This window comes from Conger conger, chromosome 2 (assembly GCF_963514075.1).
Source record: "Conger conger chromosome 2, fConCon1.1, whole genome shotgun sequence".
NCBI classification, from domain to species: Eukaryota; Metazoa; Chordata; class Actinopteri; order Anguilliformes; family Congridae; genus Conger; species Conger conger.
The window spans coordinates 60962430-60989027 of NC_083761.1; the positions used below are offsets into that span (position 1 = coordinate 60962430).

A 26598-nucleotide genomic window follows, 5' to 3' on the forward strand; every position below is an offset into this window, starting at 1 on the left:
GCAGGAGGGTTATTACACTGCATTACGTGCACATCACTCTCACACTAGCGCTGTGCTGTTGGATGGGAAAGGCAGAGGAACATTGCAAAGCCTTAGCTTTGTCACATGTAACTTTCTACAACCAACAGACAATAAAGCCAATTTTTAAATCAGGGCAAGGAAGTCCCACATGAAGTAGCAGAATATTATTTAAATGCACCCTATGCACTGAATTTCATTCATGAAAGACTTTTCAGATTCAGCACATTTTGGCATTTTTGGTCTGTTGCTTCCATACACTCAAACACGAAACTAAGCTTACATAAGCTGGCCATTTTGAATGCATACAGCATATTGTGTATATAACATTCACTTCAGGGCACTTGGACAGATGTTTCAGGGACAGAACAAATACTATCACACACATAGCCTTGGTGAGAAAGCAGTCCCGTTAGTGGCAGGCAGGAGGGAGTTGGCACACCGCACAGAAGGAATGGGTTTCAGGGGGAGGGGGGGAAAGTAGGGTGCAGGGGTTTTGGGTGGGGTCCTGTCATCCTTTCTCCGGGGGAGTTTCCGTCTTTTTCTGACACAGATCCAACACAAGTGGGAGAAAGCGGAGAGAAAAGTAAAGAAGTCTTTCCACCCACCTAATAGGGGGAGACTAGCTGGTAGGCCGGCACTCATAAACAGGGCTGTCAGACAGACCGGGGCTCAGACAGCTGCAAGGTGCAGGAGAGGAGGACAGCACAGAGAGTGTACTCACAGACGAAGGGAGAGACTGACTCACAGACAGACACACGCACGCAGAGACGCCGAACCACCGCGCCGTTCGGCTTGAAGAGCGAGGATTTACTGCAGGAAGAGGAGCACGGTGGACAGGAGTGTGGATGGACGCCTTCTGCAGTCACAGCGGCCTGGACCCCCTCTGGGTGAGTGTACTGCCGATCTCTATGGACTGACCTCACACACCACACACCAGGATAAGCACCAGTTGCACGAGAACTAACAAGACAGCCACAATAGAAGATGAGGTTTAGGAACTGTGCAGGACGTCCAACTTTTTCTATTTATTTGAAACTAATATTCTAAGAGAAGATAATAATTAAATATGGTTTATTGAATGTGGGGTTTTGAAGGTTATGAACTCTAGTTGTGTTTTCACATAAGCTGGGGGTTATCCTAGGGACAGTGTGGTGATTTTGTTATTCAACGGATGTCAAAATGTATATTTAATCAATTGTGGCATAAAGGTAAGCCCTTATGAAATAATTTGTCATCTTTCATCACTCATTACTTGGTAAAAAAAATATTACTGTCCCTAGGATATTTAATTTGATATTTCCCGTTATTCGGAAAATAGAATATGTAAGCTGACATATTGACATATTGTCCTAGTCTGCTGTTTTTGTGAGTGACTAAATCAGGAATGTCTCACTGCACTGGTTTAAAGGTATCTGCTAAGGCATCTAGATTCAAAACAAGTTTTATCAGTTATAGACATTGGTGGGATTGATAATGAAAGTGGAGTGGTAGCTCTTGTTCTTCTCTGCTTCTGTTTATACTGATTACTCACAGTTTACCTGCTGACTTCCGAGTAACAACTGCTCACTATAACTGCACTATGCCAACTGCTATAAAAGTATTGGGGTGGGGGGAGGGAACAGGATATCACTCACTGTGTTGTGAAATACAGTGACAGAGTGAGTGGTGATGATTCACAATTTAAAAAATGATTTTATGATATAGAAAATCATATTATAAGGTGAGCCAAGACTTGGCCTGATTGAGAGAGTTCCAAAAATAATATTTCAGGCTTAACGACAAAGTGCAAACTCACAGTTTGCACAGGATGGCATTTGAAAAAGGTCACACCATGTTATATAACTAGACTTGTATTCAGGAACAAACTCAAAAATGTTTGAGAACAAATAATATACTGGAATTGGTCCAACTATGAAATTATGTGCTGGTCACCTTTTTAGCCAGTAGTATAAATGATTTTCGAACAAAAAATGCCATTAATAATAAAATATAACTTCTTATATGGGAATTGTTTCAGGTGATATTTGTGTTTAATACAGTATAAATCAGTTTGTGGTCATCCTCAAGATGATCTTGTAGCAAATGTTGATGTTTTGGTCGCAAATGAATCATGGGAAGAATGTAATTGATTGTGGGTTAAAGATAACCCCTTTAACCCACAATTACATCATTCATGATTAATTAATTATTTATAGGCATATATTTTGTAATTAACAGTAATTCCAATATCAAGTGATTGTGACTGAGTCAAAAGTGCTTAATCAGCATTTAATCCATTGCTCATTTTAAATAAATTGGCTGGAATATCAGGACTCACACATATTTCATTTGTTGACACTGTTTGGAAATCTGATATACTATAGTCGGTACAGCAGTACAGTGTGACCTCCGGTTATAATCTGAGAAACCAGCCTAAGGGGGGCTGAAGATTTAAGGGCACAGAGCCTGCCAAGTGAGCAATGCTCGTAATCCTCATGCTTAGAATTCATGAGCCAACATTCAAATTCTGTGCCTCTGTTTGAAAAATGGACGTATGATGTTCATTCAGACAATACTATACCAGCAGTGCTGATAAAAAAAATTTCTCACCTGCATTCTGAGTGCTGGTACAAAGGTTCTATCCACAGCTCAGACAAGCATGGTTCATTCAGAGACTCTCAGTCTAGACATTCAAAGTCCATCCATTTTTTCCACAGGTTTTTTCCCATAATCACAGAAATCACCTGCGCTAATTACATCAGGAGCACTCACGGTAATCATGCTAAAGCCTCCAGAATTTGCCCCAAATCACAGCACTTAAACCAATGCCGCCTTTCACAGCAATTCCTGAGGACCGTGACAAGGTCCTGTATCCCAGATTGAAAAGCAGTAGGACAGGGACCACTCTTTAGGCCAGAATGATGGGCATAATTTCCCAGATCAACTTCGTGTTCCATCAAAATAGCAAAGCTCTGGATCCAGACACTTCTATCATAAATGACAGGACCTGCGCAAAAAGATTCATGGAAGGAAAGCAACTCAACCCCAAATTCAATCGTGTCAGACGATGATGTGACACGGTGCTGGTGAGCTGACTGGCCTTGCTCGGGCGGGTGACCGCAGGCGCTCGGAGACAGAGCGCCATGGTTCCACTGCTGAGGTGTACAGCTCATTTCCAAAGGGAAGTGAGTGGGAGGAGGGCTCATTCCAGTTCTAAAGGCTCGCCGCAGCCCTCCTCCATGGGTGCAATGGTCAAATTTAAACATCTTCCGGAATGAAATATAGCACTGAAAAATAGAATATGGTTAAAAAAATTTGAAATGAAAAATATTCTGCACTCTGCAAAACACTGCATCATTTTATCTGGCTGTGGCCATCGGGAAAGAGCTTGTCTAGGTGGATAACCAACGACAACAAGATCAACTGGAGAGCTCTTTTTCTTTGTTGTAATAACATTTGTTCAATGAAGCTGAATTATGTGTGCAGCTATCCATCCCGCAGTTTTCCTGGGGTGGTGGGGGTCCTCAGGCCCCTCTCACACATGAGTGGAGCATCTTGAACACATGTAAACATCTGCTGGAAGTGCCACTGAAATCCTGCCAAACCTCGATTGAGCATGTGCTCTGCAGACATCGTGTCTGGCACAGTCAGAGGGACTTTTCTCTGCGATCCCAAGCCTTCAAACCGCCTTGTGGCTTATCTGAATACCGTGTCCGCTATCCATCTTACCCAATTCCTTAAACTGCAACTGGCATAAACAAAACAGTGTTTTTCGAGAAAACATCTACAGAGAAATACATTATATGTGACTCTAAAAATAAGATGATGAACTAGCGAACACTTAATATTGGAAATCATGTTCTTTTAAATTAATAAGTAGAAGAGGAACCCTTATGGCTTATGATATGATGTAGTTTTAAGCTTCCTAGAACTGTCCACAATATTAAAATTCAGTGTGACCTAAAAGGCAAAATTTTTATCAGGGCTTTTTAGTTCAGATTACTATTACTTGTGGGAGATTACCGATACTGGGCTAACGAAACTCCAGGACTTTACAAGTAATCACAAATCCTATTGGATCATATACTGCAGCCTCAAATAACCATTGTTATAAGTACTGTTTAGACAATAGACTTCGGCCATCACCACTGGACAGTACACTTACATTACAAAATGACAAATTAATAGAACTGGTCACAGAGGTCAGATCTGAAAACCTTGGGACTCTACACAGTAAATTTATAGATGCAGTGAACACAGAAAGCATCCCTGACCCTATGTTTAATCTGTGGTTGAACTTTCCTCAAAATGCTTGATGAGAGTGGATGAGATAGCAAGGCAAACACTTTAAAATGTCTTAAAATGGCCTTGGAGTGCTTCAGCACAAAGAAATTGATGAGCCTCATAAAATCACTCTCCTGTAAAATAAGCTATAAGGTTATCAGAATTTACAGCTTGTTTGAACCAATGAGTTTTCCCTGCCATGAGTTGCATTCCCTGCCAATATATGGTCAGCCATCCACACGTTACACACATGCAGATTCAGTAACTAGGGATCTAGGGAGTTCTAGGGATCAATACCAGGAAAGGGACCAGTGTATGTTATTTCATCATAGGCATTGAGATCCATTTCCTTATCTATGTCACATGACCGTGTTTGCTGGACCAAGCTGTGTCCATACGATTGGGTGAAGCATGAAGTGACTCAAAATGCTGAACATCAGTTCGAGAAGCTTGATCTCCCTCTATACATGTTTTTTATTTTTGTTCTTACATTTGGACATAAAATGACAGTTTTCTACAAATACAGTTTCCTGTGCTGCGATTCTTATTTACTCTTCCAGCCACAAATTGCGTCAGCAGCAGGATTTGCTAGTCTGTAGAAACATAATGAACCGGTCAGCACGTGCATAGGGACATCTGGAGTATCACCTAACACATCTTACTGCACAGAGATACAGGGGGACGTGGCTGTTCAGAGTGGTCTGGCCTGGAGAGGCACTGGGACAAACAGGCTTGTTGTTTGGTAGTGTGTGGAGCAGAGGAGGCAGCGCTGCAAAACCTCACCTGCCCCTGGAAGAGTGGGCAGCCAGGGCCGCCGGCCCTGCCTGTGGAGGTGCTGTGTAAGGGCTCTGCAGCTGGCATGAATTGTGGTCAGTCCCCTCATCCCCCCGCGTGTCTGTCTGGGAGCTTTCTGTGCTCTGACCTTTGACCACTTCCTGCCCAGACTCCTCAGGACCTCACGGCCGCTGAACGCCGTCTCTCTTCACAGCACCTGCAGGGCAGCCAGTGAGCCGTCGGTAAACAAGGGGAGGCGAAAAATAAACAACGTTTAGCGTTTTTCAGGGGTATTTTTGTCTTTTTACTGACACGCTCCTGTTGCCTGACGCAATCTTAGAATCAGGCCACTTCCTCAGCACTCAGACCTCTGGATCACCTCACGGATGTAAGGTTTTGGCCATGCCCATAATGGGCGCAATGTGTTAGCTGCCACCTCCTCAGAGATGTGAGCCAGAGTAAAACATTTCCAAAACTGACTCAGCTCACTCAACTGCAAGAAAAATGGCTGGCATCCAGAGATTCTGTTGACCAATTGTGGTTCTACACTTTATTTCTTCAAAGTAAACAAGTCACGAGGTCTGTCACCCAGGGCTCTGACTTGTTTGGTTGAATAGGTTTCAGCACTGTTCATTCTCTCTCAATATCTGACTGTTGTAAAATGACAATCAAAAAAGCATGGTTACATATTTCTAGCTGAGGACGACCAAGTTCAGAAAATAATGAGCAACGGCTTGTTCAGCTGACCGTTTTGTTGAGCTTTTAATGGATCTGTGGCCTCCCCTGTCTTTCAGGACTGGAACCGAACATGGTACACTCCCAACCCAGACCTGACCCAGTGTTTCCAGAACACAGTACTGGTGTGGGTTCCCTGCATCTACCTCTGGGTGTGCGCACCCTTCTACTGTCTGTATCTCTACTGCCATGACCGTGGACACATACGAGTCTCCTGCCTTTGCAGTGCCAAGATGGTGAGCCAACCACAAGTGATGTACAGTATACTGGAGTCCTCGTTAATGTTATACAACACCATGAAGTGCAGAAACCATATCAGGCATAAAAGAAGACTAAAACAATGCACACTTTATAAAGTGAAGGGAAAGACGCATTACAGCAACAAATTACAGTATGTGCATGTGAATGGACAGTGTGGAAGTGCTTACAGAATAGACCCTCAGAGTGCTTTGTTCCTACAGAACGTGGCACTGTAGTAGGAACTGAAGGAAACAGTAATTGCACTGGCTTATTTTCTAAAATGTTTTTTCCTTGCACAATCAGTAGACAAATATTAATGAATGAAAACCCAATCTGTAAATTGTGCCGTTTTCTCTGCTCTGTGGTTTTTCCTACCTTGCTCTTGCTCAGGTCTTCGGATTCCTCCTGGCCTCCTTTGGCTTTGTTGAGTTTTTCTACATCCTACTGGAGAGGAACCAGGAGATTCAGCAGCACATGGTCTTCCTGCTCAGTCCCATCATCCGCAGCCTGACTGTGGTAAAGTTACAGCCATTTCTCTGCATGTCCACCGACTGTAATGACCAGCTTCCCAGATAATCACTTAGTACAATGCCCTATGGTGGGGTCTATATGCTGTAGTTTAATTTGCCCAATTGAACACAGGGTTCTACGCATGCCCTGAGGAGCATCTAGTAGCTCAAGTTACTACAAGGTAGTCATAGCCCCTGTTGGTCTTCAGAGGGTGAAACTCAAGTCAATGTTGTCCTTTGGCCTCATTGCTATGGCAGGACAGAGGCGAGGACCCTCAGCAATTAACATATGTGACCGGTTCTATCATAATCAGTCGTAAGTCACGCTAATTTCCCAAAATGTCAATTTTTTGGCTGTTTTAGGCGTTCATCTTCATTTTGTAGAACAATATCTTAGCTTTCACAATCTGAATGTCTTAATGCCAAATTTGGAGTAAAAATATAAGCTTTTCAACGCAAGATGTCAAAGTGAAAGTAACACCGAAGTAGTGCATTGTTTGGAAACTAGCCAGCTTGTCACTGTATATATGTATTTGCTTTCAAGGCCTGTATGTCTTAATGTCAAGAGTAAATGTTCACAGTGAAAATATCATTTTAAAGGTTTTATACATAAGATGACAAGTTATCGACCCGGAGTTTCGTTAGCCCAGTATTGGTAAACGTGAAGCCATTTTTCTCAAAAACATGGTTTGGTGGCACTCAAAATGAAAAGGGACACAACGTCCTTGATATCAGGAGTAGAGAAATACCATTGGTATTGTTAGAAAGCTTACATTCTCATTCTTCATAGTCTCAAAATATGGTTTGGGGCCAATACAACTGATTTTGATAGAGCAGGTCACATATATCAAAGGTTGTGGAAATGCTGGTGGATGGGGTACAGGAGTGCACGTCTTATAGACGCTAGGACCGTTTCTCAGTAAGAGGTTATACAGGCCTCCTTTACACACAGTCTCACTCAGAATCAGACTCCCGACCCACCTACGGCCTCCTCAGACAGTAAAGTCAATATCAGTTACTGTTCAGGCATGAATAACCGGAGTGAATGCAATGTACAAGCAGACTTTTTTGGAGGTTCTGGTCTTTTTCAGGAGGGTGAAAATGGTCTCACTATTTACGTAACTTATTCTGGACACTAATGTAAATTCCAGCTGCCTGGTCATAGACTCCATAATTATCAACAATCTCACTTTCTGAATATACCATAGCTATTTTTAAATTCCTTAGAAGTTTTTTTTGCCCTTCTCCTCCTACCACAGTCTCGTTATTGCCCCATTTCATGTTATGCAAGGCACAGCTTATTCCACTTAAAAGGTGGTTTTGTGCACCAAATGTTTTTGCTTTTGGTCTTGTTAAGCCATGATTTTTCCCCTTTCCTTGGTTCAGTCCATATATTGGCATTTATGTACAGATACTAATGTCTCCCTCCCTCAGCACCTGGTCATTGTCTTTCCAAGTATGTGTGTGACATCAACACTTCCCAGCAACCCACGATGAAAATTTACTCTCAAACACGAAACACAGCCCATGTAATTACCTGTTAGCTGGGGTGAAGTAATGCAGTGACTTCCACCCAGCTCTTTTAAACAGGGGCTCTCTTGAATTCAAGTGGATATGAAGTTCAAATAAACAGTAATATCGTGTAAACAAATTATTAGTTATTGTATATGCAGCATGCTGTTAACTTAAAGCTGCTCATTTAACATTTCTAAGGACAAATGGAGAATCTCTTCATTTTGAGCATTTTGAGTCATGGTGGAACAGCACTGTGGTTTTGGTTTTCCCTTACTTTTAGCAAGTATGGTATTATCCTTGCTCTATCAGCTCTTTTCCGACCTGAGCTACCATGACTAAGGATGTTTCTCTTGATAAAAAAAACATGGGGCTAACAGGGAATTTCAGATAAACGCTCATTTTTCCTTTGTAATTGTTTTTCACAAAATACTTATAGAATTAAATGTGGTTATTGAACAGAGCAATATAATGCAAGCACATCAGAGGTGAGAACCTTCCAATGAAGCCATAAAATAGTGCAATGTGGAAATCTGGAAAAACCTCCTTATTGACACCACCATTTTGGGCCAGTCAGCAAACAGGTGTTGACAAGGGGTAGGAGTGCGGTTCGTGTGTTCCTCCCAGATGCTTAAGGTATCGACACCAAAGTGTGCTGGGCTGCTAGCCATTCCAGAGAGCATTTGGTCACAGTCTCTCTCTCTCTCTCTCTCTCTCTCTCTCTCTCTCTCAGGTCCTGGCAATTTGCATCATTCAGTTGGAGAGGATAAGAGGCTGTCGCTCCTCCATCTTCCTGTTCCTATTCTGGCTGTTGGCAGTGCTGTGTTCTCTGGTGCCTCTGAGGGCCAAGATCCAGCTGGCTGTGGAGGAGGTGAGAGAAGTGACACAGTGACACAGTCACCAATCTGTAGCCCTCATTCCCATGCACACCCTCTCCAGGGAGGCTCAACTGCGATCTTTTATCACCCTGTTGGCATGGCAGGTATGCCATCCGCAGGTTAAGGGTGGACAGGGCATGCGCTAGGGCTATATGGTACTTATAGTTTTGTACTTTTCCAAAAGAAGATTGAACATAGACTCTCAGACATTTAAAATATTTACTTCCATACTGAAGTTCAACTAACATATTTCAGGAAGCATATAATTTTGCCCATATAATTTTCAGCAATATTTTATATTTCATTTTATAAACAGGAGAATATTATAAAAATGTTACTCATGGCTAAAGGTGTTTGATAATACTAATGCGATCAGTCCAGACCAAAGCATTTTTGTAATTGAAATATGGCGTTTAGTCTTTTAGTCTCTCCTCTGGTGGTTTTTCTGTTTTCTTGTTTGCACGCCCTCTCATCCCATTGGCCTGCCTCTCCACTCTTACTACACAGTGGCTCTTTTGTCTGAGGCCACAGATTTTGTGGTAGCAGGGTAGCGTCGCTGGTGGCATATCCGGGGCGGGGCGGCGGGTGGAACACACAAGACACGTGCCGTCTGCGGACGCCACAGCTGCTACTAATCTCTGCTGTTTGTTGGTTGCCCGGATTTATTTACTTTTTTTTTTTTTGGCTCATTTGCTGTGTTTCAGACACAGCAATCAGTGTCTGGACAGACAAGTATGCACAAAAATACATGTGTCTGTATGCAAATACCTACATTTGCATCTCCATAAATATGTGTATATATTTATAACTTTACAATCTCTGGTGCAATATTCTCCACACTGTCGACAGGCATGATGAATGGTCTGGTCGTGCATATGGCGAGACACAGCTCTCCGAGCTCAGACCAGAAACCGCCACTTTATCACCGCTGTGATAAGCCAAGGCAACAAACGAGGTCCAGATCCGGTGCAAAAAACATCCTTCTACAGGCTTTGCCGCGGACGGCATAATTGTATCCAAACTTAGAGGAGAATTCTGTGGCCTGCCAAGGTTCCGGGCCGACATGGCAAGGTGTCTGTGGCTATGAAAGGTCAACCAAGCACGTGCAATATCTGCCTGTTTATGCTGCCTGCTTATGACAGGCTGACAAGTTATTCTGGATACCTGACAAGGTGGTTTTAGAAAAAAAAAAAAAAAATTGACTGTGTTCTGCTTAAAGTGACTCAAGATTTAATAATATATAAAATATTATCCTTATACAATTTTTTTTTTTTTTCTAAGTCTACATTAGTCAAAACAGTACTGTACATTAGTCAGCAGATTAGACCATAGCAATATTGTGTTATTCAAACTTCTTTCTGGAAAGCAGTTGGGTTTATGAAGTTTATGAAGCAAAAACCTTATTCAGCAAGCCAGGCTGACCTATATTGACTGCCCACACATAGCAGCTGACCCCTTTAGCTTCTGTGACCAAAGTAAGGATATTCTCCAGACCAGAGAGAGCCTGTTTTCTCATGTCTGTACATGTCTTGGCACAGGCAGTAAGCTGCAGTAGACTTAGAAGCTGAGGGTAAACACAGACCTCAGAAAAATGCCACAACATGTGAGCCCTAGAAACTCCATCTCTTTACCAATGGTTAATGCTCCTTTTTTGGTTCGCCTCCACCCAGAAATGGTGCACTGGTTTCAAAACCTTGAATTTTCTATTTACAGATATGTCTTAGCGTGACTGGGAACCTTTTTTGCCATGCGGGATTCATTTATTTAACTGGGACCATTAAAGGCTTCCGTTTTCTGAACCATTCAAAATAAGCTTTGTGGGGGCATTCATCTTGGCACACTGCCATGTACTGTGGTATACAATATCCTATGCATGGACAGAAGCAAAAATGAGATAGCACTTCCCTCAAAAGGAGCCACCAGGCGCTTCCGGAACAGAGTGTACACTACACTTGACATGTTCTGAGGTTAAGTTTAGCGAGTCTCTGCCACCTATTCATTAGTAACTGATCCTGCTGTGGGCCCATGGATGTGTCATAGATCTGGGGCTTAAACTTCAGTGTAACAAACGGAAGGATACAGTTGGGATGCCATCACAGGAAATGTGTGGCTGATGTGGTAAAGAGCCACTCAGTGGGATTATGGGAAATCCCTGACTGTGGTGGTGGTGTTTATCTAATGTTTCCCTTTCTCTCCTATGACATCAGTTCTGTATTGTCACAAGAATTCCAGGAGCGCACATAGAAAGTGTTGTTGTTATGTTAAAGCCTATACCCACCCTTTTGTAAAATTGCCTTCTTTCATGAAAGTAAAATGTACTTTCACTCAATTTCTATTTATTTTGGACTTATTTTTTAGACTTCTTCTGCTGCTGTAGCCTATTCACTTGGAGGTTTGACACGTTGTGTGTTCAGAGATGCTTTTTTGCACTGTTGTAATGCATGGTTATTTGTGTTACTGTCACCTTCCTGTCAGCTTTGACCAGTCTGGCCCTTCTCCTCTGACCTCTCTCATTAACAAGGCGTTTTTACCCACAGAATGCTTTTATGCATTTAGTTGCTGCCACATGATTGGCTGATTATATATTTGCATTAACAAGCTGGTGTACAGGTCTACCTAATAAAGCAGTCACTGACTGTACATTACAATGGTCAACTATGCATACCAACAATGGTAAAACATACATTGAGATAATTTTTATGGCCCATGGTGTGGTGTGTCTCATGAATCATTCGCTGTGCCATAAAATCTTATTGAAATGTAATGGGAACTTGTTTTATCTGGGGCTTTGTGTTGGGCAGAGCATTCATATGGAGCACTTTGCATTACAGGGCTTCTCTGCAGATGCTGTGCGGTATCTGGCTTTCTTCTCATATTTCTCCCTGCAAATGGCTCAGCTATTCCTCTCCTGTTTTGCTGACCTCCCCCCAAGTTCTGTGAAACCCGTCATTGTCAAGGTAAGAGGAAACTGCTGTTTGTTCACAATGCATGGTGTAAACTGGGACTGTCACTGGCACTGGCCAGAGCATTTTTGGGTTGCCATGAGTAACTCTGTGTAGTAGGCAGTAACTGGTAGAACCAGGCTGTGGCTAGCAACACACACAGCTAGCTAGGGATAGCTCCAGCTGCCAGTGCAAGTATTTCATCACAAAAGAGTGACTCCCCTTGTCAATCATCTGCGTGACTAATTGTGCCTTGGAGTGCTTATCTGCACTTCCAAAGCGATGGGACATTTTCCAGCAATAAAAGCTTATTCAAAAAAATAATAATGCTGTAACCCACATATCGTATGAATTATATTGTATGGGCTGCCTGTAGTGTAGTAGTTAAGGTGCAACATGACTGCGACCCGCAAGGTCGGTGGTTCAATCCCCGGTCTAGCCACAATAAGATCCGCACAGCTCCTCACATTGCTCTAGGGGGGATTGTCCCTTACTTCGTCTAATCAACTGTAAATCGCTTTTGATAAAAGCATCAGCTAAATAACATGTAATGTAATTGTAACTCTGAATTACGATGCCAACTAAGCATCTCTGAAATAAATTTTATATAATATATTTAATTAGTATTCATATAATTCCCCCTTTTAAGTGAAAATATTATGATTATGTTCTTGGTATTCTTGTCATTACTTTTCATTATCTTTGTCATCTGTTTGTGTGTGGGTGCGTGTATGATGCATGCATGCCTGTGTGTTTAACTTCAGTCATTCATTAGCACTACTCACCTGCTGTTGGGCATGGTCCATATTTTCATTATCTCTCCCATTCAGTCCCAACATATTATTGACATATTCCTAAAAATATTGTTTATGGAATTAATCATAAGAGCAACAGAAATGGTAAGTAGGTTCAGAAAGCAGGCAGCCAATGTTTATCCAGTACTGTGAGGCTGAGATGAGCCAGGGAAATGAATGAGAGCAAGAGAGGGAGGGGCAAGAGAGGAAGAGAGACGGGGGAGAGAAATTAAGAGAGAGAGAGAGAGACCGCGACACACCCAGCTGCCTCTCCCGTTGGAGTATGTCCTCTTCACATCCTGGGCAGAGTTACTCATGGCAGCCCAAAAAGAGCTCTGGTGTGGGGGCGGGATCTGTAGCACAAACCACTGCAGTGTGCAGCGTCTCCTGGTGACGACACGTATCCGCTCACCGCTGCTGACCTCAGAGCCTCCTCTCCCCATCTGCTTGTGTTTATTCTCTGCTCTGAGCGGCCAGAGGCAGCCCCTGTTTACCAGCCCAGCCTTTCCACACTTCCCAGCCTTGTCCATGTGTTGAGCTCCTGTGTCTCCACACTGCCCAGCCATGTCACTGTGTTGAGCTCCGGTGTCTCCACACTGCCCAGCCATGTCACTGTGTTGAGCTCCTGTGTCTCCACACTGCCCAGCCATGTCACTGTGTTGAGCTCCTGTGTCTCCACACTGCCCAGCCATGTCACTGTGTTGAGCTCCTGTGTCTCCACACTGCCCAGCCTTGTCCATGGGTTGAGCTCCTGTGTCTCCACACTGCCCAGCCTCATCACTGTGTTGATCTCTGTCTAATAGCTGCAGTTATGAGGTCCTTTAGTTTCATGAAAACCTTCTAAATAAAGTATAGTGCTACCCTGTCTTTCTTGGTCTGTGAATGGTACATGATGTGGTACCTTCTTTTAAACCCACTGGGTCTGATCCCCACAGAACCCATGCCCAGTGCAGGACGCCTCTTTCCTGTCGAAGATTCTCTTCTGGTGGTTCAGCGGGTAAGAGGGTTTTTTAATATTATTTATTTTTTTATATATATTCATGGTATTACCAGGAGATACAATCGTAATCATACAATAGTAATGAAATAAGTGGGAATGTAATTTATTTGTTGTCGGTGGCAATCATATCTTAACATACAACAGAAAACATAATAAATCAAACGGCCCTGAAGCTTAAAATAGTCATGTAATATCTTGATCAGGAAAGCCTGTTCTCATAAGTGTTTTTCTCTCTTGTCCATTTGTTTGTCCATCCGTCTGTCTGCATGCCACAGCATTGTGATTAAGGGCTACCGCAGTCCTCTCCAGGCTGAGGACCTGTGGTCGCTGCGGGAGGAGGACACGTCAGACAAGATCATCTCAGACTTGGAGCAGGAGTGGACCTCAGAATGCACCAAGCTCCAACAGTAAGCAGCAGACACCATTGTATTGTGTCTGTTCTGGGGATTGCCTCTAGCTTAGGGAATGTAAACAAAAAAGCAATAATTACCATTGTATCCTTTGATGCACTGTATTATTATACATTATTCCTGTACTTTGACGGCACACTTATCCAAGACAACCTGCAGTTTCACATCTCACTCATTCATCATGCAGACAGCTGCATTTCCATTGGGGAAAATTAGAAAGTCTTCCTAATAGGTTCAACAGTAATACCAAGCCTGGGGTTTGATTCTTACAGCCCTGAAAGTCCAGGGCTCTATCCATTACCCAAATTGTATGCATAAACTGAAGTGCAGTTTTTCTCCAAATTTATGTTTAGTAATTGGCAAACAGGGCCCGAAAGAAATATTGGTTGTAAAACAGTCAGTGGAAATGGCAAGGAAAGAAGTCCCATTAGGACATGGTGTGGAGCTTTTGCAATTGTAAGCCAATTCATATTCTTCAGCTTTGAATCTTTGCAATTAAATGCCATAACTTGACAAGTAAATTGCTTTCCTCACATGTTAGTTGTCAGAATGTTTTTACAGCTGGTGGAAACTGACATTATATTATTTTAGAATGGGAGTTACGTTGTCGAAGGTTTTCCTTTTGTCTGTTTTTAATGAATCTTTGGAAGGAGAAGGCTCAGAGCTGGGACATCCCTAATGTAAATGCCTGTCTGGTTTTCCTGCTTCAGACAGGAGAAGTCCCAGAGCACGGGCGTGGCCCTGGGTGCCAGGCTGACAGACCAGGCCCAGCTCCTGCGGAAGCTGCAAAAGGAGCAGAGCTCCGGGTTCTTCCTGCTCAGGACTCTGGCCCGAAACTTTGGGCCCTACTTCCTGTCAGGGACACTGTGCCTCATAATCCACGATGCCTTCATGTTCTCCATCCCACAGATGCTCAGGTGAGACATGAACACAAAGATGGCGAGACATACAGTACCCACACTGGGGCAGGCTCATCCAGTCCTGGACATTATGGCCTGCAAGGTGCGATTATATAAGGAACGTTACACTTGTTTTCATTCTCAACTAAGTGTTGCTGAAATAGAATAATCCTCCTGAGACTACACGACAACCAAAAGTGCACAGTTCACCCGTTGATCCAGCAGAAGAAATACATAACTCTGTTGACATGTGTGGTGTAGCCATGCCAGTGCCAGTGTTAATTATGACAGAGGCCCGAAAGCTGGAGGGAGAATGTCGCCCACAGCATCCTGTGAGGGTCTCTGAGACATCCACGGCAGGAAGGAGGCTCTAAAAGGCAGAAATGCTGAGGCATCCCCACCAGGCAACCACACTAAGAGAGCCGCCAGTCAAGTGTGAGTCCAGGGCAGCCATGAGAACCTACTGTTGTATTGGCAGAGCTGGTGTGTGGACCACTGTCCGATGATAATAATCATAATCCCATCAGCACAGTCCATGCAGGAAATGTGATGGCTCCAAATGAAAAATCACACATATTCATGTCAAAGCCCTGACCAGCAGCTGGCTTGATTATCGATTATTTCATATTTTAAACACTAAAATGTGAAATAGCAAGATTACTGGGAGCAATCTAATATCACTATAAGCATTTGTGGTTTGCAGAGTAGTTTGTGACCCACTGCCTGTTTGTTCGACCACACAGTCTGCTGCTGGGGTTCATGAGAGATGAGGACGCCCCCTTGTGGAAGGGCTATTTCTACGCATCCCTGATGTTCATGCTCTCCTGCCTCCAGTCCGTCTTCAACCACCAGTACATGTACAGCTGCTTCACTGTGGGGATGAGGGTAAAAACCGCAGTGATGGGCCTGGTGTACAGGAAGGTACGTCTCCTAGGGCGAAGTCCACGGTCACGCGAATGCTAATTTGAGCAAAGATCAGGCGCTGAGTGTTTTCCCGGGTTGTTTCTCCATCAGTCGCTGGTCATCACCAGCGCGGCACGGAGGACCTGCACGGTGGGGGAGATAGTGAATCTGGTGTCGGCCGACACACAGAAGCTCATGGACTTTGTGGTTTACTTCAACGCCGTGTGGCTGGCACCCATCGAGATTGCACTTTGTCTCTTTTTCCTCTGGCAGGTACGGCATTAAAAACACTAAATAAATTAGGCTCATCTTCATTTTACAGGTATTGCATTTTACCAATTTCACTGTAATGATTATTATGTAAGCAGATAATTTGAAAACAGATTATTTTGTAAATGGATACAGATAGAGATATACAGATACACAGATATACAGATAAATAGATAGATAGATAGATAGATAGATAGATAGATAGATAGATAGATAGATAGATAGATAGATAGATAGATAGATAGATAGATATTGATTCTGTAGATTAGTTTGACTTCATAAAGCAGGACTTATTGTATGCTTCATTTTTCAGCACTTAGGCCCATCGGCCCTGGCTGGCATCGCTACAGTAATCCTCATCTTCCCACTCAATGGATTTATCGCCAAGAAGAGAAGCAAACTCCAGGTACCACTGACCTAGATGGCACTGATGAGAAACATGTTTGTTTGGGTCTGTACTAAATCAGCACTTCATCCTGTGCAGTTTGTCAGTGTCCCACAGCTGTTTTAGATAACAAAAGGAAAGGAAGTTGCCGGGGTGCTTGGACTGGATGTGCATTTCATAGTTCTTTGAAGTCCATTATCCATATGAAAAACAACCGCAAAAAAGGATATAACATTTTTTCATTGCTTTTTCAACAAACAACAGACAAATTGGACTTATACCTTATATGGTGTTGACCATATTTATCACCTTTTTGTATTTCCCCATTTCCAAAACTGCTAATTGTTCAACGACAGATACTACTTCATAGCTTTTCATCTCTCATGCCTGGCTGTAATCATTTGCACTGACGCCTTACTTTATCTTTTATGTGAAGTGTAGCTGTTTTCAGAGTTCAAGGCTGGCTTCTTTAAGTGACATATTGAGGCCAACTGTTCTCTGCTTTATCTGTGCCTGTCTCTAGGAAGTTCAAATGAAGTACATGGATGGACGTATCAAACTGATGAATGAGATTCTGAACGGAATCAAGATCCTCAAGTTCTACGCCTGGGAAAAGGCCTTCCTGGAGCAAGTCCTGGGCTATAGGCAGCGGGAGCTGAAAGCCCTGAAGAAATCTCAGATCCTCTATTCGATTTCCATCGCGTCATTCAATTCCTCAACTTTCCTGGTGTGCATAATGTACTATCGCACTATCCTCACAATGTTTGGCAGTTAATTGAGCTTGAACTAAGGGATGTAAACCTTGCATGCTCCTGTGCTCCCCCCAGATTGCATTTGCCATGTTTGGAGTGTACGTGCTGATCGATGATAAGAACGTTCTGGATGCACAGAAGGTCTTTGTGTCCATGGCTCTGATCAATATCCTCAAGACTCCTCTAAGCCAGCTGCCTTTCGCTATGAGCACTACCATGCAGGTGAGGGTTCCACAACAGCGTCTCCATGGTTAATGTTGAATTTATTGAATTCCATTTGGCTCAAATGTTTTACTAGAAGAATAGAATTTTCGAAGAATACATTTAGTTATTGAAGGTAGTTCCAAGTTAGATGTTTGCTAACTGCCTACATTGTTTTAGGCCATGGTCTCACTGAAGCGTCTTGGAAAATTTCTCTGTCAAGAAGAACTAAAGGCTGACAGTGTAAATAAAGCAGCTTTCAGCTCAGGTGAGTTCTCCTGTCAGGCTTGTCTTACTTAAATTGGTGCACATGTTGGCACGTGAGAAATTAAATATTGATGACAATTCCGTTATGTTCAGTGATGTAAAATACAGACATAAAATGTGTTCTGATGCAAGATGTATAGTATGCTACTGGCAAATATGATTTCCAGTGTGTGCACAGTATAGTGTGCTGTGCTGACAGTATGAAAGCATGGAGTAAGACATTCTTTTGTAGAAAAAAACCTTAATTTCTCAGCACGTCTCCAGACAGCTAATTAAACCACAGCACAGTTATTTTAAAAATTACATTCATGAAATATCTTGTAATTATCTTGTAGGCAGTTTATAATATAAGTCCCTTGAAGGGAGTTCTATTTCTATTTCACTGTGTGTCTACTAAGATTAATGTGATTTGGCTGAATTGATTATATGAAGACACCAAGGTCTCATGATAATGAATTAGAGTGTTGAGATTAAATAACTAAAACCAAATTAAAGGTCAAATGCATAGTCATAAATAGAGTTTTTGCTGAACAGAAAGATGTGTACAGACTTCTGCTATCTGGTTCCAACTCTCTCTCTCTCTCTCTCTCAGATGGAGATGCAGTCGTGATTGATAATGGTACTTTCAGCTGGTCTAAAGAGGGAACTCCGTGTCTTAAGAGGTGAGTGAGCTTCAGCATACTGTGACATTTTAGAGGTTTGTGTCACAAAGGATATAATCAAGCCTGCATATTTGTCATACCGAAGTTTTTCAAGAATCATTTTACGATGTTTAGTCGGCGTAACTCTCTTCATCATCTCTATCCATGTTTACAGAATCAGTGTACGTGTATCGCGAGGCTCTCTGGTTGCAGTGGTTGGTCATGTAGGCAGTGGAAAGTCTTCTCTTCTGTCTGCAATGCTTGGGGAGACAGAGAAGAGAAATGGCAGTGTCTTAGTCAAGGTACACAAGGACAAATTCAAGAATTTTAACAGCCTGTTGTACTGTAGAAAATCATTTCAAAATCTAAATTTAAACTATGAAACTACTATACAGTAGTTTGAAACTTTTGTTTCATGCTATGGTAGGAAATGGGCATACCATAGCAAGGCTTTACACAAAGTTAAGGTTTTCTCCCAGCTCCTTTCCACAGCTGCCTTTGCTCTGCTTCCCAGGGTTCAGTTGCTTACGTGCCTCAGCAAGCGTGGATCCAGAACGCCACACTGAGAGACAACATTGCGTTTGGGCGTGAGAGGAAAGAGAGTTGGTACCAGCGGGTATTAGAGGCATGTGCCCTGCTCCCTGACCTGGAGATCCTGCCTGCCGGGGATGCCACAGAGATTGGAGAGAAGGTCAGATATACTTCTATGGCACCCTTTCAATTTCCCCCCAAGTAAATGGCTGATGATTTGAGATGTCACCCTTTGCGTTTAATTGCGTTTCAGGGTCTAAACCTCTCGGGTGGACAGAAGCAGAGAGTCAGCCTGGCCCGAGCCGTGTACAGGAAGGCTGATCTGTACCTCCTCGATGACCCCCTGTCTGCTGTGGATGCTCATGTGGGTCAGCACATCTTTGACAAAGTCATCGGGCCAAGGGGTGTGCTGAGAGACAAGGTAATGTCCACATTCAGTCACACACATTGCTCTTACCCTGCTGAAAGATTACAGCTCAAGCTAGGTTTTGAAACAGTTCAGACTGGTTGACCAGTTCACACCAGCTAACAACTTGACATGGTTGACCAGCTACCAGCTGCATAGCCAGCTTGGCCATGTTGGTTGACCAGCTCATACCCAGATCTATATCTGGATTTTACAACAAAGTACCCATAAACGTTTATAATATACATTTTATATGACCAAACCTGATCTTTGAATCACAAAACTCTTTTCCTTTGTCTTATCGAAGCATATGGTTTAACATGGTGATGCTCTGCTCATAGACACGCATCCTGGTGACACACGGCATGAGCTTCCTACCACAGGCGGACCTGATACTGGTGCTGGCCGATGGGGAGATCACAGAAATGGGATCCTACCAGGAGCTGCTGAGCAGGCACGGTGCCTTTGCAGACTTCATACACACCTTTGCCAGCTCTGAACGCAAGGAAAGCGCTGTGCAAAGAGGTGAGAGGTGTTCCATTGCACTCAGCAAGCCACTGGAGGTTTTTGCCTTCTACTGAAACCACAGTTAAGTTTAGCTTTTACTGGTACACAGCAATCCTGTCAAAGCATGCTTGCGGAATATAATAATGGAAATTATGTTAAAACACACTGCAGTGGCTTGCATTCTTTGCTCATTAGCTATACTTCATATGAAAACCAACAAAATTCATTGCCCTTCCCAAACTTAATGAGGCTCTTGTGCTCTCCTCCCAGCCTTAATCATTTACCTATGAAGAATAGGTCTTCTCAACAACAATAATCAACCAAGATGACCCCTTTTTTTCTCATTTTCTCCCTAAAATCCTTCAGTTGGCAGTTGCAATGATTAGGCTTTCATTATAAAGTGAAGTACACAAAGCTATTTGCATCTAAGCACTATGAGATGCATCTCACTAATCTGAATGATCTTCAATAAATGCTCTGATTCTGTTCACAGGGAATAATGTATGTGTTCTTTGTGGCTATCTTTCAGTTACCAGGAAGTCATCGTCAAGGCTCAGCATGACCGATTTTATGCCTGTGTCAAGGGACCTCTCCCAAGAGCAGCTCATTGGGTATGCACACTGACAGCTGCTGGGCTGACTGTACTGTATATTGCTCTTCCAGACTTTATGAGTCGTGTGTTGATTTTAGACCCTGGGTTAAACATCTGACAGTAAAATAGAAACAATGGCTCTCACAGGGCCTTCCAGGGCACTGTGGAAAATAAATAAAGCCAGAATTCCAAGGTAAAACCTGTCTTTGTACACTACTCATAGAGGGGACACGGTTAGTACCAACCTGCAGACCATGGAGCCCATATCTGACACAGACCAGGACCAGGTTCCAGAGGATCTTGGGAAGCTGACTGAAGTAGACAGGGCCCGGATCGGCAGGGTGAGTTCACTGTTGATTCTTGAGTGGCCTTCCTCACTTATCTCAGGTCTAATGAGCATTCTCGTATAGTACTTTTTGATCACTATAAATGCACATTTATATATTAGCTCTGTGATGATGAAGAAGTCTTTCCTAATTTATATCAGCAGCAGTGTTCATGGTATTGCTCTGTACCCTGACCTTTGCTGCCCCTGTGTGTTCCTGCAGGTGAAGCTGGAAATGTATATGGAGTACTTCAAGACCATCGGCATGGCGCTCATCCTGCCCATCCTCTTCCTGTACGTCTTCCAGCAGGCAGCGTCGCTGACGTACAACTACTGGCTCAGCCTGTGGGCCGATGACCCCATTGTCAACGGCACCCAACTCAATACAGACCTGAAGCTGGGCGTTTATGGGGCACTAGGCTTTGCACAAGGTGAACGACCACTTTATTTCACAATAAGGAGCACACAGAATCACTTGCTCCATCCATTGTATGTTTATAATTATATGTTTACAATGGCATGTGATGCTGAGGCAAATTTGTTGTTGTTTTAGGGGTGGCTATTTTTGGCACAACTGTGGCGATCTCAGTGGGGGGCATCATCGCATCCCGTCACCTGCACATGGACCTCCTGAACAATGTGCTGCACTCCCCCATGTCCTTTTTTGAGTGCACGCCCAGTGGCAACCTGCTGAACCGCTTCTCCAAAGAGGTGGACGCCATCGACTGCATGATTCCTGACGGCCTGAAGATGATGTTGAGCTACCTGTTCAAGCTGTTGGAAGTCTGCATCATTGTGCTGCTGGCAACGCCCTTCGCAGCTGTGGTCATCATTCCCCTTGCACTACTCTATGCCTTCATTCAGGTATGCACAAGGTGCCTCTTGGAAAATATGAGTTGTGGTATTGTTGGACTGTACAGATTTTGGTTATAGTTTTAGACAGAGTTTATTCCAGCAGCTGACCCAAGCAGTTTTCAGTGCCACTGGGAAAGCTGAATAATCCTTACTGGTATCGTAGGTTCACCAAAGCCAGCTAATTTTTTCCACTGTGTTGCAGAGTTTCTATGTGGCCACATCCTGCCAGCTGCGGAGACTAGAGTCTGTGAGCCGCTCGCCCATCTACACCCACTTCAATGAAACGGTGCAGGGTGCCAGTGTCATCCGAGCATTTGGGGAGCAGCCCAGGTTCATCCTCCAGGCTAACCACAGGGTCGACCATAACCAGACCTCCTACTTTCCAAGATTTGTGGCCACCAGGTCAGTTTCAGTGACATTGTGATACAAGACTGACCTTGGTAGAAGGTTTAGCGGCCAAAGTCTGACTCTGAAGTCTAGACAATAGGCTCTCTGTAGTGCAGGCCATTGGGTCCACAACATTAGTTATGAGAATGAAATTATAACCCATGTGTTTTCTGTAGGTGGTTGGCGGTGAATCTCGAGTTTCTTGGCAATGGCGTGGTCCTAGCGGCTGCGATCCTCTCCGTAATGGGAAGGGAGACTCTGAGCCCTGGAATTGTGGGTCTGGCTGTGTCTCACTCCCTCCAGGTAGGCAAAACTCACTTTGTAGAGCACAACAAATATGACATTGATAGATGCGGATCCAATGCAATGTGAGAAAAATATCACTGCTCTGCCATTTCCTCATCTGGCAGCATGGTGTTAAAATCAATCAATCCTTAATTTGAGTGAGTATGAAAATGACTGAATGCTATGCAAGTGAGGGTGGCTACAGATATTAACATGCTGCTACTCTGTGTGTTGTAGGTGACTGGAATTCTGAGCTGGATTGTGCGGTCATGGACAGATGTGGAGAACAACATTGTATCGGTGGAGAGGGTGAAGGAGTACGCTGACACTCCCAAAGAGGTGAGCATCCAGCTTTTAAAGATTGCCTTGTTGACAGCAACACACTTTGAACCCTGTAAAATTCATGCTGATCGTGTGTATCCTGCAGGCGGCTTGGACAGTGGAGAGCAAGCCCCTCCCAGCAGCCTGGCCTCAAACAGGCGCCATTGAGTTCCATGACTATGGGCTGCAGTACCGCAAGGGCTTAGAATGGGCTCTCAAGGGCATCTCTTTGCAAATCCAAGAGAGAGAAAAGGTCAGTGTAAACATCTTAATATCCATTCATCCATTTTCTTAAACCATTTATTCCTGGTCAGGGTGAGGTCTATCCCAGCATGCACTGGGCGAGAGGCAGGAATGCACTCTGGACAGGTTGCCAATCCATTGCAGGTCCCACACACCATTGGCTCACACATTTATACCTACATCCAATTAGCCTACTGCATGCCTTTGGTCTGTGGCAGGAAACCAGAGTACCCAGCAAAAACCCACACAGACACGGTGACATGCAAACTCCACACAGAAAGGTCCTCATTAGGGATTCAAACTCGATACCTTCTTGCTTTGAGATTTTTGGAGAAAAGAATACCTTTGTTTAACACCTCATAATCATACGACCTCTCGGTTTTGTCCCCCTCAGGTTGGAATTGTGGGAAGAACTGGAGCTGGAAAATCCTCTTTAGCCCTTGGAATTTTTAGGATCTTGGAGGCTGCCAAAGGAGACATTTACATTGATGGAATCAACATTGCTGGGATAGGACTTCATGACCTGAGGTCTCGCATCACCATTATCCCACAGGTAATGTGAATCAGTTGTGTACACATAATACATTACAGAATACTGAGACCTTTTTACTGAGAGTGTATGTGCATCTAGTCCAATTACGCCCTAGTTACTGAGTAGATGGATGAAATTTAAGGCCACATTTCAAAGAAAGTATGCTTACGTATTGTAGAAAATGCTTATAGGCATATAAATGGTAAATGGTTGGCATTTATATAGCACCTTTATCCAAAGCGCTGTACAATTAATGCTTCTCATTCACCCATTCATACATACACTCACACACCAACGGCGATTGGCTGCCATGCAATGCACCGACCAGCTCGTCAGGAGCATTTAGGGGTTAGGTGTCTTGCTCAGGGACACTTCGACACAGCCCGGGTGGGGGATCGAACCGGCAACCCTCCAACTGCCAGACAACTGCTCTTACTGCCTGAGCCATGTCGCCCCTAATTAATTCTAATTAATAGAATTATTAATAAATTATAAACACAAATGCCCAAGCACAAGACAGCAAAATGACGATACAGTAGAACATCAATGTTAAAACAAATCTTTGAGCCGATAGTGTTACCATTCTTTCAAGTTAAGCCTTTGAACTTCACAACTGGTGCCTGACTGGTCTGATGTGACAGTATAGCTTCTCCACTGCTCCCTCACAGTAGCATGATGTTCCCTCTGCCTCCCTCAGGACCCAGTGCTGTTCTCTGGCTCCCTGCGCATGAACCTTGACCCCTTCGACGCGTACTCCGATGAGGAGGTATGGAGCGCTCTGGAGCTGGCCCATCTCAAGAACTTTGTGTCTGGCCTCCCGGACAAGCTGAACTATGAGTGCTCAGAAGGAGGAGAAAACCTCAGGTAGGAATACCGCCGTGTTTCTGCAGCTGCGCCTTCCAGTCTCCAAGCCGTCTCTCTATTAGCCTGTCCATCTCTGATTCATCCTCCTGATGTCCATGTCATTCTGCAGTCTGGGGCAGCGCCAGCTGGTGTGCCTGGCTCGCGCCCTCCTCCGCAAGACCAAAATCCTGGTTCTGGACGAGGCCACAGCGGCTGTAGACCTGGAGACTGACACCCTGATCCAGTCCACCATCCGCAGCCAGTTTGAAGACTGCACCGTTCTCACCATCGCTCATCGCCTCAACACCATAATGGACTATACCAGGTATGAAGAATTTGACAGTTTATTAGAACACGGTCAAAATGCGAACAACACAGATACAGAAGATTGCAGAATAAAACATTGCAACATTACAAAATAGTACAGTAGAGCATGCATGTCGATTGATGTAAGCAATACTATGAAATATAGTGCACTGCATAGAGTAACTAAACTGGGAGGGCTTAGATACCAGTGAGAGATTAGAACGTGGAATAAATGCTGTTAATTTCAGCCATTTTGAAAAAGATGAGTAATTTTCATCTCCCTTCATAGAGTTATTGTAATGGACAAAGGACACATCGCCGAGATGGACTCCCCATCCAATCTCATCACGAAGCGTGGCCATTTCTACAGAATGTGCCGGGAGGCTGGGCTGGTGTGAGCCCTCCAGGCTGGGGAGAGCCAGAGGCCCTGCTGCTTCCTCCCAGTCATCCTGAAGAGGGGGGACAGACCAGCTCAAACAGGGCAGCTAGGACTTCTGAGGAAATCAAAATGCTTTTTTACAAGCCATAAAAATCCAGTACTAAAGCTGAAGGTGTCATGACCCCCATCTCTGCTGGCCTGTTGCACAGGGCTGTGCAGTGATGTCAGATACCGTGCAGGTGCTCAGAGAGGGCGAAGTCATGGAGGCTGATCTCAGAACAGCAGCATGAGACATTCAGGGGCGACTGTGATACTGGTGCTCATAGTAGGCTTCGGGAGGACTCATTGGTACTGCGCATGCTGTATATAACTGTACATACAAGTCTGGAGACCTAGGAAGAAGCACTACAGGCAAACTGGACAGGTTTGTAATCGCATCAAAACTATGTAGGAAAATGTTAATACCAGTGTCCATTTTATATGACTATTTGTTAATGTTTTACTTTCCAGAGCATTTTTCTCATTTCCAAACATAATTCTTCATGCTAAGGTACTAAGGAGTCTCCACCAAAATGAAACTCTCATATTACTGTAAATAGAGCTTCAGCAGAAAGAGGTCAGCTAATTAAAACCTGGTCTTGTGTAATATGTCTAATGCACCAAGGTTCCCTAAATATTATGTACTGTGGCATCAGTTCTCATTTCAGTACTGTTTTTCTAGCTTAACCTTTAAAACCTGCATTGCAAGAGTCATTGCAATCTCACAAGGCATGTTAGCAAGCATTTTATGAGTGTTATGCAAGGACAAAACACAATAATGAGCCAAGGCATTGGGTTTCAAGTATTTTGTGGTGTTTGCTTTATTTTGAGCAAAGTAAACATTTAAAACAGTAAAAAGACTGCATTTTTTAAGGTAATTTAACTTGAATGCTTAACCGTGGATGTTGCACTGGTACTAGTGACACATACACACATACAGAAAGCAAATGGAAGCCATGCACACAGGGGTGAAGTGCCTGTGCTAGTCAACAGGGGGCAACACATGCCTGCTCCTCTACTTCCCACTCCAAGCTGGTGTTTGGCAGCTCTGAAATGTTATTTTTGTTCACCTACATGTTATTATATTTTCTACTTTCTCATTTGGCTACCGAAGCCAATTTGAAAAAGCAGGCATTCTTGTAGGCTTTTATATAAAAACTGAGTGTAAAATTATTTTCAGGAGAAAGCGTTTGCTGAAATTTGTGCATATTTTTTTGTCTTATTGGTAAATACAAAATGAAAAAATACAAATGTAAAACTATTTTTTTGTAAATGTATGTGCTTATTAATACAAATGTAAAGAATGGAATGATGGAATGTTATATTTATACTTTTTGTATTAAATCTTAATTTTGTAGACTACATTAAAAGGTTTAATTGTTTCTCTGTTGAAAAAAATAAAAATTTGAAAATAGTTGGTTATTGAAATTTTAATGGTCCAACAGTTCATTGGGACACTGATGAGCTTTAGAGACAAAGAAGAACTAATATATATAAAACTGATGTAAAACATCTATTGAAACTTACATACCTCCTTCTTCAGTTACATATCATGTGACTCTATTTATTTTACCTCATACTGGAGGAGTGGCCATATTGTGATATAGATATATGACTTTATTTATTTGATCAAAATTAAACTATAAACAGT

At 43.3% G+C, this 26598-nt stretch overlaps 1 protein-coding gene across 1 annotated transcript; it reads left to right on the top strand.

Annotated features, from left to right (window-relative positions):
- The first annotated feature begins 775 nt into the window (after positions 1 to 775).
- Positions 776 to 26254, top strand: LOC133113547 (multidrug resistance-associated protein 1-like). Its single transcript, XM_061222966.1, has 32 exons — positions 776 to 908; positions 5853 to 6029; positions 6424 to 6549; positions 8788 to 8925; positions 9037 to 9051; positions 11764 to 11889; positions 13604 to 13665; positions 13944 to 14075; positions 14789 to 14995; positions 15721 to 15898; positions 15992 to 16153; positions 16464 to 16556; positions 17059 to 17262; positions 17363 to 17509; positions 17669 to 17756; positions 18348 to 18417; positions 18572 to 18698; positions 18911 to 19087; positions 19181 to 19348; positions 19675 to 19865; positions 20377 to 20451; positions 20656 to 20773; positions 20981 to 21188; positions 21311 to 21621; positions 21815 to 22014; positions 22176 to 22302; positions 22522 to 22623; positions 22712 to 22858; positions 23243 to 23401; positions 24078 to 24244; positions 24354 to 24548; positions 24819 to 26254. Exons 1-32 carry the CDS (start codon positions 867 to 869, stop codon positions 24925 to 24927), a joined length of 4548 nt encoding a protein of 1515 aa, XP_061078950.1. The 5' UTR covers positions 776 to 866; the 3' UTR covers positions 24928 to 26254.
- Positions 26255 to 26598: the final 344 nt, after the last annotated feature.

Coding starts and splice junctions, on each gene's coding strand:
- LOC133113547 (XM_061222966.1), top strand. CDS start 867: ATGGACGCCTTCTGCAGTCACAGCGGCCTGGACCCCCTCTGG. Junction 18,699..18,910: donor ATGGCAGTGTCTTAGTCAAG/GTACACAAGGAC, acceptor TCTGCTTCCCAG/GGTTCAGTTGCTTACGTGCC. Junction 22,303..22,521: donor CTGTGTCTCACTCCCTCCAG/GTAGGCAAAACT, acceptor TGTGTGTTGTAG/GTGACTGGAATTCTGAGCTG.